The sequence below is a fragment of the Puma concolor genome, chromosome A2, assembly GCF_028749965.1.
Source record: "Puma concolor isolate L17-30 chromosome A2, mPumCon1.1.hap2, whole genome shotgun sequence".
Classification (NCBI taxonomy): Eukaryota; Metazoa; Chordata; class Mammalia; order Carnivora; family Felidae; genus Puma; species Puma concolor.
In genome coordinates, this window is record NC_141668.1 from 116,083,807 (window position 1) to 116,103,893 (window position 20,087).

Genomic DNA, 20,087 nt, shown 5'->3' on the forward strand with positions numbered 1-20,087 from the left:
TGCTGCACTCCAGGCTTCTTTCACTCCTTTCTACAAATTCACTGTCAGTGCCATCACCCCCCCCTGTGTAACAGAGGACACAAAGATTAAGTAACTTGCCCAAGGCTACTCTGCCAGCGATTGAAGGGGTTGGATTTAAAAGTTACAAGCCCAGTGTTTGTTTGTTTGTTTCCCCTACAGCCCTGAAAGCCTTCTCTTACCTCTCCACTTCTTCCCTTCTCCCCAGAAGGAACTGTTGGCTCCTTGAGGGCAAGGGAGGAGCTTTAAGTTAGTGGAGCTATCTACCTACCTACCTATCTATCTATCTATCTATCTATCTATCTATCTATCTATCTAAATATCTAGATATCTATCTATCTATTTATGCGAGAGAGTGAGTGAAGGGCAGAGAGAGAGAATCCCAGGAGGGGTGGGGAGCAAGGGGGTGCAGAGAGAAAGAGAAAGAGAGAAGCAGGGCTCACCTGAAGCAGGACTTGACTGGAACTCATGAACAGTGAGATCATGACCTGAGCCAAAGTCAGATGCCTAATGACTAAGCCAGCCAGGTGCCCCAGTAGTGCTATTTAGAGATGATTATGGCTTTTCTGCGCTTTTCTGAGCATCCGGATCAGGGGTTGTGGAACCTGGAAGCAGAAAAATGGTTGCTCTTTGGGATTTGGTCCCCACTCTGACACTGGGATTTGGGTCTGGGTACCAGGCCAGGAAGAGTTGAAGGGCTGACAAAGCAGTAGGGCACCCCCTGTGCAACTTTCTGTACCTCAGGGGGCCCCCCACCTAGTGATGGTTCCCCCCACAGTCCCCCAATTCTCTGTTAAATGTTCCTCTGGGACTACCTGCATCTCCTCCTCCAGCTGTGGTGCACACTTTGGTGTGTGTCTTTCCAGAATCTCTCGCTTGTATTCCCTTACATACGTTGTTTGTTATGAGTGGAAAGTGGATGGTATTGTTTGTGGAGTTGTTCTGATAGGTTGAGTCATGTCAAACTGTAAGAAACCTGGCCTAACTTGGTTGCATTCACACACACCTATCTTATAAGATTTTCACACATTGCTACAGCATTTTATTTATTTATTTATTTATTTATTTATTTATTTATTTATTTATTTATTTATTTTACTGCTGCATGGTATTCCCATTTATGGGTATGCTATCCTTTATTTGGCCATCCCGCTGCTGAGGGACGTTTATAGTGTTTCTAATTTTTATGCTCTACTAACAGCTTTGCAGTGCACTTGTTCACACACCTCCTTGTGTACGTGCTTTTCTCTAGCATAGATCCCAGAAAGAGATTGGTAGGTCACAGAGGGGCATTTTCAATCTTTGTACCTGCAGCCATAGTGACCCCTAGGAGGCTGTTGCAGTGCTCACCCTCCCGGCAGCCCTCAGTGGATGTGAAGGGACATTTCTAGAGGGTGCAATCTTTCCTGGTTTTGGTGGGGGGAGGGAGGGGTGGAGAGAGGCAGCATTTGCTGTCATCTTTTTGTCTTCCACTGAAAGTTCTACTTCCCCAAAAGGCAAAGGCCTCCATCACATCAAGGGGGGAAAAAGAGCCAGATTTGCCATCTCCAGCCACCTCAGAGGAGCAGACCTAGGGAAGGTGTGAGTGAACCCCACCCATGCCCCGGGAATTGCTTCCCTGGGGCCACAGGAGGTATGTTTGGGGTGAGCCCCACCCTTCCTAGAGTTTGATATGGGTTATGTAAAAATAAACAAAAGGGGGTGAGCTCTCCACTCTTCCAGATGCTTTGAGGTGGCCACATCAGGAGTGGAGAGCCTTCTGGAGCAGGACAGGAGGCCGAGCCCAGCCGTCCACCCACCTGTCTGACTTTGCCCTCTCTCCCACTCACGGACATTCAAGGGGTATGGGTTGAAGGGAAGAGGGGGCAGAAAAGGGAAAGCAAGAAGGACATAAAAATAGATCTAATGTGAAAGGAGACAAAGGCAACCTGGCATATCACTCCTCCCTGACAGCAAGCCTGATTTTCAGACTAACCCAGACTTTTCAAGCGAAATACCAGCTCCCCAGAGATGAGCCCAGGAGTTGGTGGCCTCTCTGAGCCACCTCCTCCCTCCACCTCCTCCTCCCTCGCTGAGTCCTGTCGTCCCTGTGTTTCCCTGACAGGTCCACCCCCGAGCCCAGGCAGAAGTTTGCCCTGTCCTCTGGAACAGGCCTGCCCTGCTGTGACACCCTCCATGGCTGTGCCCACGGTCCATGTGGCCTGGCCTGGGCCTCCTTGCTGGCCTCGTGCCCCCAGGCCTCTCACCTGTCACCTCTATCTGATCATCTCCTCGAACTCTGGTTATTTCCACTGGGCCAGTCCCCACCTGGGTTAAATTCTGCCATGTGCTTTCTCCGTGCCAGAGTCTTGTCAACCCATTGTGCAGCCCCGCACCTTGGCTCCATGGTCTGTTCTCACTCCTTCTAGTCCCCAGGAAGCCCTCCTAATCCTGCAGCAGCTTCCTCAGGCTGCAGCCTGCTCTCCTTCCCAGAAAACATCCTCATCTCATCGCAAGCATGAACTACCTCCCGTCTCCATCTCTTGTCTCTGTATCCTCACTCCATTTCTCCCCGTCCCTCCTCTTCAGCAGAAATGTATTTACTGAGTACTGAGCACCTGCTATGTGCCAGGCATCCTTCCAACGGCTGAAGATACAGCAGCCACAAGACAGACTGGGTGCCTCCCTGCCTGGCTTCTAGAATAGAAGCTCCCCTAGAGAAGGAGATGAACAATCAGAAGGCCCCTGCGGTGGGTTTAGGCAGTGAAAGCGCTGTGCCATCAAAGAAACACAACAAACCTGGCAGGTGGGAGCTGGGTGCCAAGGGCGGGGTGAGGGGGGAAATTGAGGCAGTGAGGCCAGAGAAAGCTTTTTTTTTCCAATTAAAAAAATTGTGTTAAAATACGCATAACATAAAATTCACCATCTTAACCATTTTACATGTACAGTCTGGTGGCATTAAGTACGTTCACACTATTGTACAACCATCCCCACCATCAATCCACAGAACTCTTCATCTCCCCAAACTGGAACTTTGTCCCCATTAAATGCTAACTCCCCAGCCCCTTCCTCAACCCCTGGCACCTACCATGCTGCTCTCTGCTTCTCTGATTTTGACTATTCCGGGGACCTCATGTAAGTGGGATCATACAGTATTTGTCCTTTTGTGACTAATTTCACTGAGCACCATGTCCTCAAGGTACATCCATGTTGTAGCCTGTGTTCCAGTCTCCTTCCTTTTTTTTAATTTTTTTATTTTTTTTATTTTATTTTTTTATTATTATTTTTTTAATATATGAAATTTATTGTCAAATTGGTTTCCATACAACACCCAGTGCTCATCCCAAAAGGTGCCCTCCTCAATACCCATCACCCACCCTCTCCTCCCTCCCACCCCCCATCAACCCTCAGTTTGTTCTCAGTTTTTAACAGTCTCTTATGCTTTGGCTCTCTCCCACTCTAACCTCTTTTTTTTTTGTTTTTCTTTTTTCCTCCCCCTTCTCCTTCCTTTTTTAAGGCCGAATAATATTCCGCTTGTATGTACATATCACAGCTTGTCAGTTCATCCATCAGTGGGTGTTTGGGCTGCTTCCCCTTTTTGACTATTGTGAATAATACTACTATGAACACGATGTACAGATGTCTCTTTGAGACGTTGCTTCCAGTTCTTTCCCACGTGTCCCCAGAAGGAGAGTTGTTAGATCATATGAGAATCATGTCTCTAATTTTTTGAGGAATTGCCATCCCATTTTCCACCATGGCTGTCCCATTTTACATTCCCACCAGCAGTGCAGAAGAGTTCTGGTTTCTTAGAGGTCTTTAGGATGAGGAAGAAACCAGGGAGCTGAATAGAGTGAGCCAGCAAGAAATGGGAGGGTCCAGGGACAGAGCGTTCTGAGTGGAAGACAGCAGTGCAGAGGCAGAAAAGCGGGACTGAGCCTCGAGGGCTAGAAGACTAGGTCAGTAGACAGGAGCATAGGAGAGGGAGATGGGCTGCAGACATTCTTAAGGATTTCCCTCAGCCCACAGACGTATTCAGTCTTCCCCACTCCCCTACCTCCTTTACTGCTGTCATCCGCCCTGCACTGCCCTCCCCGCCTCCATGAGCCAGGCCTCCACGCTGTCCACCCAGACCCTGAGCCTCAGCTCTGGTGGTCTCTCACCTTGGGAGCTCCCTCTTCCCTTGCTTTCCACTGTCCAACTCTGTCTCTGCCTCCACACGAGACCTTTCTTTCCCAAGGCCCGAGCTCCTCCACCCCTGTCTCTCATCTGTGTTCTGCCCAGGCAGCCCATTCCAGGCCAGCGGCCAGCCCTCCTCAGCTGGCATTCCCAGAGCTGAGCTGCTGGTCTGACCTCTCTCCGTGGCCCACACTCCAGCCTCTGAAAGCCCCACAGATACTGTCGTCCTCCCTTATTTGGGGTTTTGCTCCCTATAGTTCCAGTTACCTGTGATCAACTGTGATCTGGAAGCAAGGGGTCCTCCTCCTGACACATATGCAGAAGGCCAGTAGTAGCCTAACACGTCGCAGTGTCGACATCATTTATGTCACTTCATGTCACCACATGTGCGTTTTATCATCTCGCATCATCACAGGAACCAGGCTGAGTAGAGTACTCTAAGGTATTTTGAGAGAAGACCACATTCACATAACTTTTCTTTCTTTTTTTTTTAATTTTTTTTAATATTTGTTTATTTTTTTTTTCAACGTTTATTTATTTATTTGGGACAGAGAGAGACAGAGCATGAATGGGGGAGGGGCAGAGAGAGAGGGAGACACAGAATCGGAAACAGGCTCCAGGCTCCGAGCCATCAGCCCAGAGCCCGACGCGGGGCTCGAACTCACAGACCGCGAGATCGTGACCTGGCTGAAGTTGGACGCTTAACCGACTGCGCCACCCAGGCGCCCCTAACATTTGTTTATTTTTGAGAGAAAGAGAGTGTGAGCAGGAGAGGGGCAGAGAGAGAGAGGGAGACATAGAATCAGAAGCAGGCTCCAGGCTCTGAGCTGTCAGCACAGAGCCCGACCTGGGGCTCGAACTCACAAGCGGTGAGATCATGACCTGAGCCGAAGTCGGACACCCAACCGACTGAGCCACCGAGGAGCCCCTCACAGAATTTTTCTTGCAATGTATTGTTGTAATTGTCCTATTTTATTACTAGTTATTGTTGATCCCTTACTGTGCCCAATTTATAAATTAAACTTATCATAGGTATGTATGTCTAGGAGAAAACAGTATATACAGGCATACCTTGTTTTATTGTGCACTTGGTTGCACTTTGCAGATACTGCATTCTTTACAAATTGAAGGTTTGTGGCAACGCTGCCTGGATCAAGTCTCTCGACACCATGTTTCCAACAGCATTTACTCCCTTCAGTGTCTCTGTGTCACATTTTGGTCATTCTCACAATGTTTCGATGTCGAACTTTTCATCATTATTATATTATGGTGATCCATGATCAGTGGTTATGGCTCAGCATTTTGTAGAGATAAAGTTTTTTTTTTTAAACATTTATTTTTTTGAGAGACAAAGAGAGAGCATGAGTGGGGGAGGGGCAGAGAGAGAGAGGGAGTGACAGAATCAGAAGCAGGCTCCAGGCTCCGTGTTGTCAGCACAGAGCCAGATGTGGGGCTCTACCTCTCCAACTGTGAGATCATGACCTGAGCCAAAGTCGGAGGCTCAACTGACTGAGCCACCCAGGTGCCCCAACAATAAAGTATGTTTAATTAAGGTATGTACATTGTTTTCTAGGTGTAATGCTGTTGCACACTTAATAGAATACAGTGTAATGGAAACGTAACTAATTTTATGCTCTGGGAAAGCAAATAATTTATTTGACTCGTTTTACTGCGGTATGTGCTTTATTATAATGGTCTGGAAAAACCCACAGTGTCTCCAAGATGTGCCTGTGCGGGGTTCAGCACTATCTGTGGTGTCAGGCATCCACTAGGAATCTTGAGACATATCCCCCAAAGATAAGGAGGGTCTACCATACCTCGAACTCAGTGCATCCCAAACTGAACCCGGCATCTTCCCATCCCCTCAGCCAGCTTCTCCTCTTGTGTTTGCCATTCTGGTTGTTGGCACCAGATTTGAAAATTTGGAAATCTCTGGCGTTTCATCTTCTATTGTCATGTGTTAATCACAGATCAGATGAAATTCAACAAACTCCAAGGTCTTTGGACGGGCATCATAAAGGATTCCAAAACAGGTTCTGTCCGTTCTTCACCCACCTCAGGGCCTTTGTGCTTGCAGTTTCCTCCTCCTGAAGCACTCTTCCTGCCCTTTGCACAGTTGGCTCAGGGTTTCAGATTAAATGTCACCTCCTCAAAGAGGCCTCCTCTGCTCATCCTTAAGCGCTCCATTGCAGCATTCCTATCTACTTCCTTCCTTATACTTATTTCAAGCTGTGATTGTCTTTCTTTTTCTGTTTACATGCATGCCATATGCCTTTCCCTGTAAGAATAGCTCCAGAAGTGCAGGACCACACTTCTCCTATTCACATTTGTGTCCTTACTGCCTGGGATGTAAAATAGTACTCAATAAATATTCTCAAGTGAAACTAATAAATAAATAATAGATTTGACTCAGTTTCTGCAGTCAAGTAAGGAAAACAAACTTAGATGCATGACAGTAAAATGAAGACACTTGGGGCGCCTGGGTGGCTCAGTCGGTTGAGTGTCCAACTCTTGGTTGGTTTTGGCTGAGGTCATGATCTCATGGTCTGTGAGTTCGAGCCCCTCACTGGGCTCTGAGAGTGTGGAGCGTGCTTGGAATTCTCTCTCCTCCTCTGCCCTTCCTCCCGCTTATCACTGTCACTCTCAAAATGTGCGCTCTCACTCTCTGTCTCAAAATAAATAAGCTTTTAAGAACTTTAAAAAAATGAAAACACTTGTTTGGTCCTGTATAATTTACTTCGCACAGTGAGGGGCAAAGCTGGGAGCCAACCCGGCTTCTCACCAGCTCCCTGGTAACCATGCAGAGGGTGCAGCGGTTCAGCAGAGTAACACAAGAGACATCTGGAGGCAGTGTGAGCAGAGGAGGATGAAGGACAGACTCTCAGAATAGGGGCTAAGAGGCCTGGAGGTGGCCAGGGCAGCCCTGTGTCCCACGCCCCTTGTTCAGAGAGTCCTGGAGGCCTTGAGGGCTGTGAGGAGCCAGCAGGCTGGGTATGAGGCATTAGGGTGCCCCAGCCCTAAGAGAGCTTGTTCTGTGGCTGATTTTCCTCTCTGCCATGTCCTAGATACACCCCTGGCCCCAGCGTGGGATTGGGGCCACCATCACACTCACCCTCGCTTTCTCCTTCCTGGCTTCATGGCAGCTACTCCATATACCTAGTCTGCAGCCCTGCTGCCCAGAGGTGGACATACAGACCTGCAGCACCCAGGCACCACCCCCCACACCCGCCGGACTGACCGCATCTGGATCTGCATGTTTACCAGATCCCCAGCAGTATGTCTGCTTACTGAAGTTTGAGCTCTGGCCTGTGTACATCAGCCACCCATTCTGTATGGAGCCCCCGCAGGGCCCTCAGCCCTCGAGGTGCCAGGAAAGAAGACAGCGGGGTGTCTGACCATGGGGCACACACAGCCAAGTTGGGGAATGAGAAAGCTATTGACATAAAAAACCTTACATTTATGTTTTATGCTCTTTTGTGAATGTTATATCTCGTGATATAAAAACAATGGCTGGCTGTGAGATAGCACAGTTGTGGGGCAGCCCCAGTGTCCTCAGCTGTGTGCACTAAACTCTAACCAGCATAAGTGTCCCAGGTCTTAAGAGTCAGGGCAATCAAAGAGGTTTCCAAGAAGAGGTGAGGCCTTAGTGCTTCACAAAGGAGAGTAGGACATAATTAAGTAGAAAGGAGAAGGAGGGTGCATAGGAGGCACAAACAGTATGGGATCCAGCCATTGACTGGCTTCTTGAGGTCATGGCAGGTCCTTTCTTGAACTGAAGTGAGGTGGTTAGGACAGGACCAAATCTCATATGAGCCATGTACTGGCCTCTTCAGACAATGAGAACTTGCCAATCATAGTTATGGCCACTCTCTTTAGAGTCTAGAAGGTAAGAGAGCTGACAGGGACATTTAGATAGCACTTTGTTTTGTTTTGTTTTGTTTTTTATTGTGGTAAGAACACTCAACATGAAATCAACCCTCTTAATGTCCATTGATGAATGAATGGATAAACAAAGTGAGGCCTGTTCATACAATGGAATATTATTTGGCCTTAAAAAGGAAGGAAATCCCGTCACATGATACAGCACAGATGACCCTGGAGGACATCGTGCCAAGTGAAGTGAGCCAGTCACAGAAGGACAAATGCTGTGTGGTTCCATTTACGTGAGGAATCTGATACAGTCAAAGCAGAGAGTAGAATGATGCTTGCCAGAGGCTGGGGGAGAGGGAATCGAGAGTTCTAACTCAGTGGGTATAGCAGCTCAGTTATGCAAGAGATTGCTTTGTCTTACAGGAGGGAAAACTAAAGCTCCTAGAGAGGCCCTCACTTGCTGGAGGTTATTCCGCAGATTAGAGGCAAAGTTAGGAATAAAAATCAGGTTTCCTGATCTCTCATTCGACACCTTCCAAGATAACATGCTGCTTGTATGAATGTATTACAGACTGCATCCAGAACCAGAGTCCTTCCAAAATTAAAAGTTTTTTAAAGCATGTAGGCCAGACCCAGACTCACACCAGCCTGACTTCAAGAACTAGAATAAGGCAGTCGTCATCATGAACTGGAGGCAGCCACTCAGTGCTGGGGGAGCCAGAAGACCTCTGGTCCCACCTTTTCCCCGCCCTCCTCCTGGCAGGTATTGCCTCTCTTTCACCATCTTTATCCCTCCTCTGCCTCCTGTGGGAGCACAGGTGACAGCTGGGATAAAAATGAGCCATGTCTCCCCAAGCTCCTGTCTGAATTTCCCAGTGGCCGTCGAAGGCTGTGCTGGAAACTCCGACCTGAATTCCAAGGAGAAGGACAATGTCTGAGATAGTAGTGCCTGGAGGAACTTCCGGAGACAGCACTCTCCAGGAATCTGGTGCCACCTGCGAGTTCTGAGCACTCTCCTTTCTCCAGATGTGGCCTCAGAACACGCCAGCAAGTCCTTTCACTGGGACCCTCAACAGTATTTCCCCAGGGCTTGAAACAGCCATAGAAGGCAGCCTCTGCTCCCTTCTGCGTGGGTTTTTTGTTCAGCGGGCTGTGTGGCCAAGGAGGCTGGCAAATATGGAGCAGCGGGATGCCTGCCGTGGTGCCCGGCCCCACCTCAGGTTTAGTGTGTGACTTAGAGACATTTGCTGAGATTATAGGGAAGTTCCGGCACAGGGACCTGCATGAGCCCAAAAGGCCCAGAGGTAGGGAAAAACAAGGTGTGAAACTGAGTTCCCTGGGGGCATGGAGGAACAGAGGAGAGGTTTCTGAAAAGGGTCTCTAGGCTGAGTCACAGGCAAAGGGTAGGACTTATTTGTGCCTCAGTTTCCTTCTCTGTACAATGGAGGTGATAATAATAGTACCTTGCTCATAGGTTGTTGGGAGGATTCAGTGAGAATACACATAAAAAGTTTACAGCCATACTTAGCGCATACTAAATGTTCAGTAGCGGTAGCTGTCTGTTAATAACTAGGTATTATTATTATCATTGCTGTTTCACACGATGAAGAGAAATCACTTGTCCACGGGCATAGGTGTATGAAGGGACGGAGCCTGGCATGTGAACCCAGGTCTTGTGACCCCAGAGCCCGTGCTTTCAGCATCATTCTGGATGACAAGTTTTCCTGCAAGTGCTAGGGAACCACGAGAGCCACTCGAGGCTTCACGTCACAGCAGAAGGTGGCCACCGTGACCTGGAATGGATGGGAGTAGGTGAAAGGCTAGAGATCCCAATCAGCTAAGAGACAATTTCAGTTGAGGGTGGAGGGACGCTAGAAACTCCGGTCCAAGACGGGGACCAGAAAGTTCACTTCAGAGGTGGGACAGTTTTGAGTGTGGAGAAGGCCCAGGCTAGGTGAAGCGGATGTAAATATGGGCAAAAGTTATCTGAGAAGAAAGTCAAGGAGCTGAGAGGCTGTGGCGCAGAGAGAATGGAATGCCGTCCCACAGATGGGGAGGACTGAGCCAGGCGTTAAGACCCAGGACATGGGGCTTGGCCAGGGACTGGCAAAGACAAACTTGGAAAGAAGGAGGCAGCTGTTTAAAGGCAGAACAGGTATGGGGGCACCTGGGTGGCTCAGTCGGTTGAGCCTCCAGCTTCACCTCAGGTCATGATCTCACAGTTTGTGAGTTCGAGCCCCATATCAGGCTCGTTATTGTCAGTGCAGAGCCTGCTTTGGATCTTCTGTCCCCCTCACTTCTTGCCCCTCCCCTGCTCACACTCTCTCAAAAATTAATAAACATTTTAAATTTTTTTAAATAAATAAATAATTTTTTTAAAAGGCAGAGCATGTATGAGCCCAGGAGGCCTGCAAGCAGGGAAGGTAGTTAGAAACCAGGAGTTTTCGGGGTGGTTTCTTCCTCTTCTGCAAAGTAGAACATTGTGGAGAAGGACTATGTGGCCTCTGGGCCTACTTGGGGCCATCCTGAGGGCCAGACCATAAAGCTGGAGGTTCACTGGCCTGCTTCTCACAATAATAATAATTGTTACTATCACTATTACACAGTAATAACGATGCCTCCCTCCTCCGTAATTTTTCGCTGAGAATGAGGAGCTTTTCCATCTACAATCCTATATGAGCTTTGTAACAACCTCTAGGACAGTAGTTCTCAAAACCTTTTGGTCTCCCACCTCTCTTTCCTCTTAAAAATGATTGAGGACCCCAAAGAGTTTTTGTTTCTATGGGTTTTATCAGTCAGTATTTACCACATGAAAAGGTAACACTGAGAAAAATTTTTAAACATCTTTTTTTTTTTAATTTTTTTTTTTTTTAACATTTATTTATTTTTGAGACAGAGAGAGACAGAGCATGAACGGGGGAGGGGCAGAGAGAAAGGGAGACACAGAATCGGAAGTAGGCTCCAGGCTCTGAGCCATCAGCCCAGAGCCCGACGCGGGGCTCAAACTCACGGACCGCGAGATCGTGACCTGAGCCGAAGTCGGATGCTCAACCGACTGAGCCACCCAGGCGCCCCTAAACATCTTTTAATTCACTTAAAAAATGACAATAATAAGTGGTGCCTGGGTGGCTCAGTCGGTTAAGCATCTGACTTTGGCTCAGGTCATGATCTCACAGTTTGTGAGTCCAAGCCCTGAGCCCCACATCAGGCTCTGTGCTGACAGCTCAGAGCCTGGACCCTGCTTCGGATTCTGTGTCTCCTTCTCTCTCTGCCCCTCCCCTGCTCTCTCTTGCTCTCTCTCTCTCTGTCTCTCTCAAAAATAAACATTAAAAAAATTGTTTTAGATGACAATAATAAGTCCACTGCATGTTAACATAAATGGCTTTTTTTATGAAGAGTAACTTTTCAGGAAGACTTAATGAGGAGTGTGACATGAGTTTTCCATTTTTGAAAATACTCATAATGTCTGGCTTCCTAGAAGACAGCTGGGCCCTGCTGCCTCTGTGCTCAGTCTGTCAGAACTGTTGTTTGGGCCAGCTTCACAGATAAGTAGTCGGAAAAGGGAGACAGAACCCCAGAGGTTCTCAGACCACACTTGGGGAACTGCTCTTCTAGAAGGAGGCTAAGCCCTCCCCCCCACCATTTCATAGCTGGAGAAACTGAGGCATGGAGACAGAGGACTAGGACTCCCAGCTCTTTCTGGGACTGCAAACAGGAGGGTCCCTAACGGAGGACTAGCGCTCCCAACCTGGTCTCAGAATAGCCAACACTGACCGGCTGGTTCACCTAGGGCCTGGGGAGGAAGTGCAGGACTGGGCGGCCCTGGGGAACGGGGAAGATAAGCTGCTTCGGCCTTGGGCAGAGGGGCCAGTGGCTGCCTGATATTAACACCCACAGCCTGAGAAACGCGATAGCGCGGGCCCTGGCGCCCCCAGCCCCCACGTTCCTGGGAGGAACCCTGTTCCCAGAAGTCTGTCCCTGGACACTGCCGTCAACCTCAGAGTTCATTTCCTGGTTAAACAAACATCTATATTAAATGGCCCGGTTGGGCAACGCCCAGTAGCAGCTTCTGAGGAGAGCTTCGGGCACATGGCCTGCCAGGCCCCCTTCTTGTCGGGCTGGTGAAGACACATCCATCATCCGCAGAGGCACTAAAGCTGGACGGCCCCGTACGTCCCACCCAGAGTCTGCCCGTCTGGCAGGAGGGGTTGGGAAGGACGTGCAGAATGGCCCGTGCCCCAGCCCTACCAGAAGTCTGGGGGAATGACAGCTTCGAGAATGTAACAATGGTAAATGACAACAACTCCAAATGTTGGGGTGGGCCTGATGACTCCTATCCATCATCTCATCATCTCATCCTTGCAGGTGAGAATGCTGACCCAATCTTCCAGATGAGGACACTGAGGCATCCGAGAGGGTCTTGTCCTGAGTCACACAGCCTGCCTGGGATGTGGGTCCGGGCATCCTGACTTCCAGCATAGTTCTCTTTCCTATGTACCATGGCAGGCACTGCTCCTAGGGTTGGAAATCAGAGAGAACTGAGTTCAGAGGACTAGCCTGGGCTCCCCCAGGAGTGCTAGACTCCTGCTACTACCTTTAGAGGACAGGTAAAGGATAGGGGTTTCCCAGTTTGGAAAACCTGCCATCTATAATGAGCAGAGATGTCATTTACAGAGTGCTTACTATGTGCCAGACACACTGCTAAGTGCTTGGTTGTTGAAGCCAGACTACCTGATCTTGAATCTTGGCTCTGCCACTTACTAGCAGTGACTTAGGGCAAATCTTAGAACTTACTTGTGCCTCAGTTTCCTCATCTGTAAAATGGAGGTGCTAATAATTGTACCTTGCCCCCTAGGTTGTTGAGAGGATGCAGTGAGAATACATGTAAAAAGCTTAGAGCCATACTTAGCACATGCTAAGTGTTCAATAAATGCTAGCAGTTCTATTATTAAGTGTGTATTATTATCATCACTGTTTTACAGTTGGGGCCCATAGAAGAGGAATCAGTTGTCCAGGGATATATGCATAGGAAGGGATGGAGCCTGGGATTTGAACCAAGGCCTTCTGACACAGCACCATGGGCTCTCAGCATCATGCTGGATAACAAGTGAAAATTGAATCACAGGCCCCTAGAAGATTAGAGGTCATCTTGTCTTCATTTTATAGGGGAAGAACCTGAGCTTGACTTCTGACCCCTGTCCTTTGTCTATAAACTAATTCTCTTGATGGAAGCTTGACCACAGGGTTTCTTAGCTATTAAGGCTTGTCCTGGCAGGGTATATTTTCCATTACGAGGGTTTTGTTTGCAAAGACTTTTCACATGTGGGACTCTGCAGGAGCCCCTGCTTGGGAGGGGTGAGCTGCTTTTGTCCACAGAACCCCACACTAGCCCTTCAGATGCAAAAGGCAGACAGTGAGTCACAATTCGGCGCCTGTGGGAAGGGCGGGAGGCCAGGTGAGGCTGGAGGCCTCTGGAGGCCTCGCTGTTTCCCCTCCTGCTCCATGGATGCTGTGACAGCCCACCAAGAGACAGCAGTGAGATGCAGGAGGGAGACTGACCGTGGGCCCAAGTTCTGCCCTGTTTAGGTGGCCTTGGAGAGAAGGAAATCTCTAAAAACACTATGCTTCTTAGCCAAGAAACTGTCAGGGATGGAGTAGCTGGAGAAGGGAACTCATTTATCGAATGCCTACTGTGTGCTAAGCACTGTATCTCATTTCATGTATTTATTCAGATGTTGATTGAACATATCCTCTGTGCAAGGGTTACATCAGGTAATGTGGCTGCTGTAAAGAAGAACACACCCAGATAAAAAGTTATAACAAGTGGCTCTTACCCAGGGGTGAGATTTTCCCCCCAGAGGACATTTGACAATGTCTAGAGACATTTTTGGTTGTCACAACTTGGGGTGGGAGCTACTACTGTCGGCCAGTGGGTAGAAGCCATGGATGCTGTTAATGAGCCTACAGTACATAGGACAGCCTTTGCAACCAAAGCTTCCCGGCCTAAAATGTCAGTATTGCCAAGGCTGAGGAACCCTGGGGTAGAGAATGACTTTGGGTGATCTTTAGGTCGGGTGGTCATGGTTGGCCACAGTGAGGATGTGATTTTTGACCTGAAAAAGTCGGAAAGTAAGAATGAAAAGATCTGGAGAAGAGCATCGCATGCAGAAGGAGCAGCAAGTACAACGGCCTTGAGTCAGGAATGCCTCATCAAAAAGGCCAGTGCACAAGATCGGGTTGATTATTCTCCACCATATTTGAGATGAAGAAACTGAGGCTCAGAGGAAATGGTTTGCCAGCCGTCATACGATTACACAATATGCTGGAACCAGGATTTGAACTTGATGCTTGTTCATCCCAGCGTCCCTTTGCTTTCACTGTTTCAACTGCCGCTCTCAGAGGAGTGGTTCAGTCTTCATTCTGCCGTTGAGACCTCTCCCCTACATGACCCTGTAAATTGTTTTTTCTTATTCCATCCCTGAGCACTTGGTTCTGTCCCTGGTTTCTGTCTCAACAACAAAAACCGCAAAGATGACGATAACCATTATTTCTGTGGTTTTTACCGTGCACCAGTCACTGTTCCAAATGAGAGATGTGTGTATAGATACATAGATAGAGATAGACAGATATCTTTCTGTATATACACTCACTCATTTAATCTTCACAGTATGCAGGTGTTAGGCATCCTTATCCTGTTGTGCCCATTTTGCAGATAGGAAAATTGAGGTATAGAGAGGCTGCATGACCAGCAAAAGGCAGAAAGATTTGAACTCAGATTGCCTAGTTCCAGAGTCTGTGTTCTTAACCATAACACTGTAGTTGCTCTCTTAATAGGTAGTGAGTTTCTAGTCATTAGAGTAAACCACTGGCTTGACCAGTGGCTCCTTGAGTTTAGTAACACACAGGTTCAGCACAAAAGGGAATTTAGAGGTCACTTTATCACACATTCACACATTTAGTGGCCCCAGGAGGCAGTGATAGACCTGGAACCAAAAGCCAGGTGTCCCATCCAAGTGCCCTCTGCTCCACTGTGGGCCACTCTGACCTCAGCCTTGCCTGCACATTCCTGGCGTCTGCCATCTGTTCTGTCAGACTGAGCCACAGAGTCTTTGCTCTTCTGGATCCCAGCCAGCAGCTGTGTCTGATATCTGGCAGGTTTGGGGCCACAGAGGAGGGGCCTGCTTGTGGCAGAAGGCCCAGGCATCTGCCTCAGTCCCCGCCCATCCTTCCTGTTCATAGACATAATCTCACTTATTCCGAAATCTTACAGGTGCAGAAGTTGGGCCTCAGATGGTTTAAATGGCTCATCTCCTGAGGTCAGCTGGGAGAGTTGGTGCTTCCAAAGCGGAATGGACATTCATTCATCCATTCATTTACTCATTTGTCTTTCAGTCAACAAAAGCTAGTCTGCTGTATGTGAGGTACCGGTCATGCAGGGGTGATAGTGAACCATTATGGTTCCTTCCCTCTAGGAGAGACATAATTGGTGTCCTGAGAGGAGGATGTTCAGAAAGGATACCAAACCCAGCTTGTTCACGAAGGGGTTCAAAAAAGACTCCTTGGAGGAGGTGATAGATACCATGGCTGAGTCTTAAAGTATAACTGGGAATTAGCCAGGCAGAGAAGGGGAAGGGGACAGCATGTGCAAAAGCAAGACGTAAGAGAGCTGCCTACGCGCAGAGAACCACAGGTTGTTCAAGGTTACTGGGCCTATGGGTAGAGGCCCAGGTCATGCAGTCATGATAGTGGCCACTTGCTGAGCACTTTCTGTGTGTTGGACAGTGTGCTGGGCATTATTAGCTCAACAGCCTCCTGAGTTAGATGCTACCAATATCCACATTTACAGATGAGGAAACTGAGGTACAGTAAGATCTCACAGAGAGTAAGTGGCAGGAATGGGCTGAGAAGTATGTGGAATTTGTCTCCGGCAGCTTGGAGGTCCTTCTGTAAACCCAGTGCTTGGGGTCTCCCTTCCCCCATCTGAATTGGTGCTGTCCCTCCTGATCACTCTGTTCTCTCTTGCAGGTAGAAGGACAGTCCAGAGCCCATGTCATCGCACAGGAACTGCTGTCTTCAGAGAAAGCGTGAGTCCCCAAGCAGCTGCCTGTGGCCTTGAGCTTGTTAACAGAACATCACCCCTCCCTGGCTTAAACAGGATGGGAATTAATGCAAACTCAACCCTCTTTCCCTCTGCAGATACGTGGAGATGCTTCAGCACTTACATCTGGTGAGTTAATCATTTTAATTGTCCAAAACTAATTGCCCTTTTACAAGGCTATGATATAAGTAAGGCAGAAAAGCAGTGAGGAGACAGAGGTGATTTCAATGAACAGAGGCTTGGCAGCAGACAAATGTTCACCAAGGCTTTTTGTGGACGTCTGTGCTTCGGGGGGTGAATAGCAGCATGCTTTCCATGAGTATGTCTCTCTGACCAGAAGGGGGTGTATGGGGGATGTGCTGAGGGTTCTGGAAGGGTGTTTGCAGTTTCCTCAGCCCTCTTATTGAGGACGGCAGAAGGAGGACAGATGTAGTTCTGGATCATTGCTGTGTGTGCATGTGAGTATGCATGTGTGGGTGCGTGTGTACACGTGTGCATGTATGTGTGTGCATGTATGCATGTGTGTGCCTACGTGTGCGTGTGTGGGTGCATGCATATGTTTAGGTCCATATGGAGAAGGTGATTGTTTGCACAATGACAGAGCAGCTGGGGTGTAGAGAGGCTTTCTCAGTCATCCCAGCCCTGGGGCAATAACACTTGAGCCAGTGGTGAGGAAATCATCTGGACTTTCAGAAGAAAGGAGGCCAGACTTGGGGACTGCCTGGGTATCAGGCACTGCCACCCTTTACAACCCACAAGACTGCCTGGAAGGTCTCCCTGTGCAGTCAGTTCATTTCAGTTCAACAAATATTTTTTGAACACTTGCTGTGTGACAAGAGCTGGTGAATAGAAAGATCCTTCAGGCCTTTCCCCAGGAGCTCTCTGGCCAGTGAAGGAGACAGATTAGTAAATGAGTAATCATCTGGAGCATGGGGGAAGAACTGACAACCTGGGGGAATCTAGGCAGGCTTCCCTGAGGATGTGACTTTTGGGCTGAGTCATAAGGAGGGTTGAGGGAAGAAGGTACAGCAGAGACATGGGAAGTGAGTGAACATCGGGGCACCTGCTCCCTGAGGTCTCTAAGCCATATCCAGTCCCCTAGTAGTTCAGCATCTGATTCCACGCTGTTTTGTATTGTTCACCATGTCTATCCAAGAACATCAGAACTGGGAATGTCCACTTGATATTTTGTTCCTGGTGATATGGAAGCCCAGAGAGAGTGACTGAGCAGGATAAACACCCAGGTCCCTGTATTTCTAGTGCACTATCATGTGTTAATCCCACGTTTCTGACTGCCTTTGGAGTTCTTTGTGGCAAAGACCACTCTGGTTGTAGCAGAGCACCCAGCACCAAGCCAGGCCTCCTGCTGAAGCCAGCTGAGGCCCCTGTCAGTGGCATCACCCTAGTGTCCTGTTGCCATGTGAGCAGGGCACCCAGGTTCCTGGAAGCAGGACAGAGCACTACTCTGGTCTGTGCACCCAGCCCCTCATTTTTGCCCTTCAGGATGAGAGCTTTGTGTGCATTATAAAACCCAAAAGTCCTCAGGTACATAATGTACCACCCTCTTATACCTAAAAGATCTCCTTAGGAAGGGCAGGAAGACTCACTCTCCTGTTTTCTTCTCTCTCACTTGCTTCTGAGCTGGCAGCATGACAGAAAGGCTGGGCTTTTTGTTTTATGACTTTGTTAAGAGGGTTTTAACTGGGAAACTTCCATCTGTGTTTGCACTGCTTCCTGCCAGTTGGAAAGATGCTGAAACCTCTGGTAATCCATAATAATATCCTGAGGAGAGAGAAAGAAAAAAAAAACGAGCCCATAAAAGTCACAACTCAAAAGCTAGTTGCGGGAAATTGTGATCCGGAGCTATACTGATGATGTCAGTGCTTGTGGGGATGGCAGTGGCAGAAAAGCCCCAATGTGACTACAAGTCCTAGCCGGGTACATGAGCCTCAGGGAGGCCCGTAAACTTCGAGACATTGTCCACCACTCCCCACTCTGGATCCATCTCTAATTGCTAAGATTGGCAGGTTCTCTCTCAGAATTCCTCCTTACAGTTCGATGCTATTGAAATCCCAAGGCTGTGCAGTGAGGGGAAGGGCTGAGCGTGCATTCTGAACCTCCCCAGCTAGAAAAGTCTCTGGCTCCATTATGCTCTTTTGGGGCAGTGGGGGGTGGAGGGGGTGTCCTCTGGCCTTCTGTGTTTGGGATTCAACCCTGAGCTTGTCAAATGGTAGATAGAGCTAACTAAAAATTCTCGTCACCCAAACCTGAGTCCTAATGACCAAGATCCTGTTTTTTTGTAGCCTATTAACTAAGAATGGATTTTATAGGTTTTAAATGTTTGCAAAAGGGGTGCCTGGGTGGCTCAGTTGGTTAAGTGTCTGACTCTTGGTTTCAGTTCAGGTCACAATCTCCCAATTTGTGAGTTCGAGCCCTATGTCAGGAGCCTGCTTAAGATTCTCTCTCTCTCTCTCTCTCTCTCTCTCTCTCTCTCTCTCTCTCTCTCTCTCCCCCCCCCTCTTAAAATAAATAAATAAACTTAAAAAAATAAATGTTTGTGAAAAAAGGCAATGAAGATGCATCAACTGTACTTCAAAAAAAAAGATGTAAGAGTTTTCCATATATTCTTGATACTAGACTCTTGTCAAATATACAGTTTGGGGGCAAAAAAGGTAAAGAAAAATACATGGCCAGGACTGTATGTGCCCCACAAAGCCTAAAATATTTATTATGTGGCCCTTTACAGAAAAGGCTTGCTGACTTCTGGTTTAAATACTCCCTTCCATCCCTCCAGGAACCCAGTCATAAATACATTCATCCCCCTGCCCATCTATCTGTATAATCAAACTCTCACCCGCTCATGTAGCCAGCTTTTCACCCACTCATCTGTCCTTTAATCTATGTATGCCCCTTATGGCACATTTATGCACTCATTGATATCCCCCCTCAGTTTATCCACTGTTCAGAGGTCCACCTATCCTTCCAACCATCCACCCATCCTCCCATCCAATCATTTGTCAAACTCCTCATCCATCCATCCACCCATCAACCCATTAACCCATTCATCTAACCATCCATCCATCCACCCACCCACCTATCCTGCCATCCACCCTTCCATCCAACCATCTAACCATCCATCCATCCAGCTTATTCCTTTTGGATGGGACATCACAGGATTTTTACAGTGCTATAGGCACTAGGATGGGCCTTGGAGCCCCAAAGATAAACAAGGCTCAGAACCTGCCCTTGAATAGGTATCCCTTTTTTGTGGGGGGCGGGGAAAGGGTGGAATGGGGAAGAGTAACAGGTAAACAGTCAGTTATGCTACTCTGCTAAGTATAATTTGCACAATTACAGTTTTGTGCAAAATCTGCAGGGGGATGGGGGAGAGAGAGACTTATTCCCCCTTGGGATATCTAAGAAGATTGTCAGAAGAGGTGCCCCTAAGATGGAATTTGAAGGAGCCCACCAGGCCAGGATGTTGATGGAGGAGGGTACATAAGGCAAGTGGTCAGCACGGAAATGCTCCTAGGCCTAAAGGTGCATGATATATCTGGAGAATGGTGCATCATCACACATGGTTAGAACATGGATAAATTTCTAAAGGCAGGTTGGAGGTGGGATTGGGGGTCAAGTGATTGGTCTGGAAACCAGGTACCTAAAATGCCAGGCTATGGGGTTTATGCTTTTTCTTATACATAGTGATTCGCTTTAGACGTTGAACAGTTATATCCCCTAACACCTTCAATCCTCTATTTCCTCTTCTAAAAAAAAAAAAAACCCCTCCCCACCAAAAGCTGAAGATTCCTACCATGGGTTCTTCCTTTGGGTTAAGGCATTGAAGGCCTTTTCAGAAGCCATTCTTCCTACTGGGAGAGGTAACCCTGGAAGTTATCACCATGCCTAGGAGACGCTCCCTATGACTGATTCCCTTGGAGAAGCT

General features: G+C 48.1%; 1 protein-coding gene across 3 annotated transcripts in view; it reads left to right on the forward strand.

Moving 5' to 3' along the window:
• Positions 1-20,087, forward strand: part of FGD5 (FYVE, RhoGEF and PH domain containing 5) — a 123,580-nt gene that overhangs the window by 54,345 nt on the left and 49,148 nt on the right. For all 3 annotated transcript variants that reach the window (XM_086697347.1, XM_086697346.1, XM_025922136.2), the window contains exons 4-5: positions 16,072-16,130; positions 16,243-16,273. In XM_086697347.1, the coding sequence (XP_086553473.1) occupies positions 16,072-16,130; positions 16,243-16,273 (90 nt within the window). The remainder of the gene's footprint in view (positions 1-16,071; positions 16,131-16,242; positions 16,274-20,087) is intronic.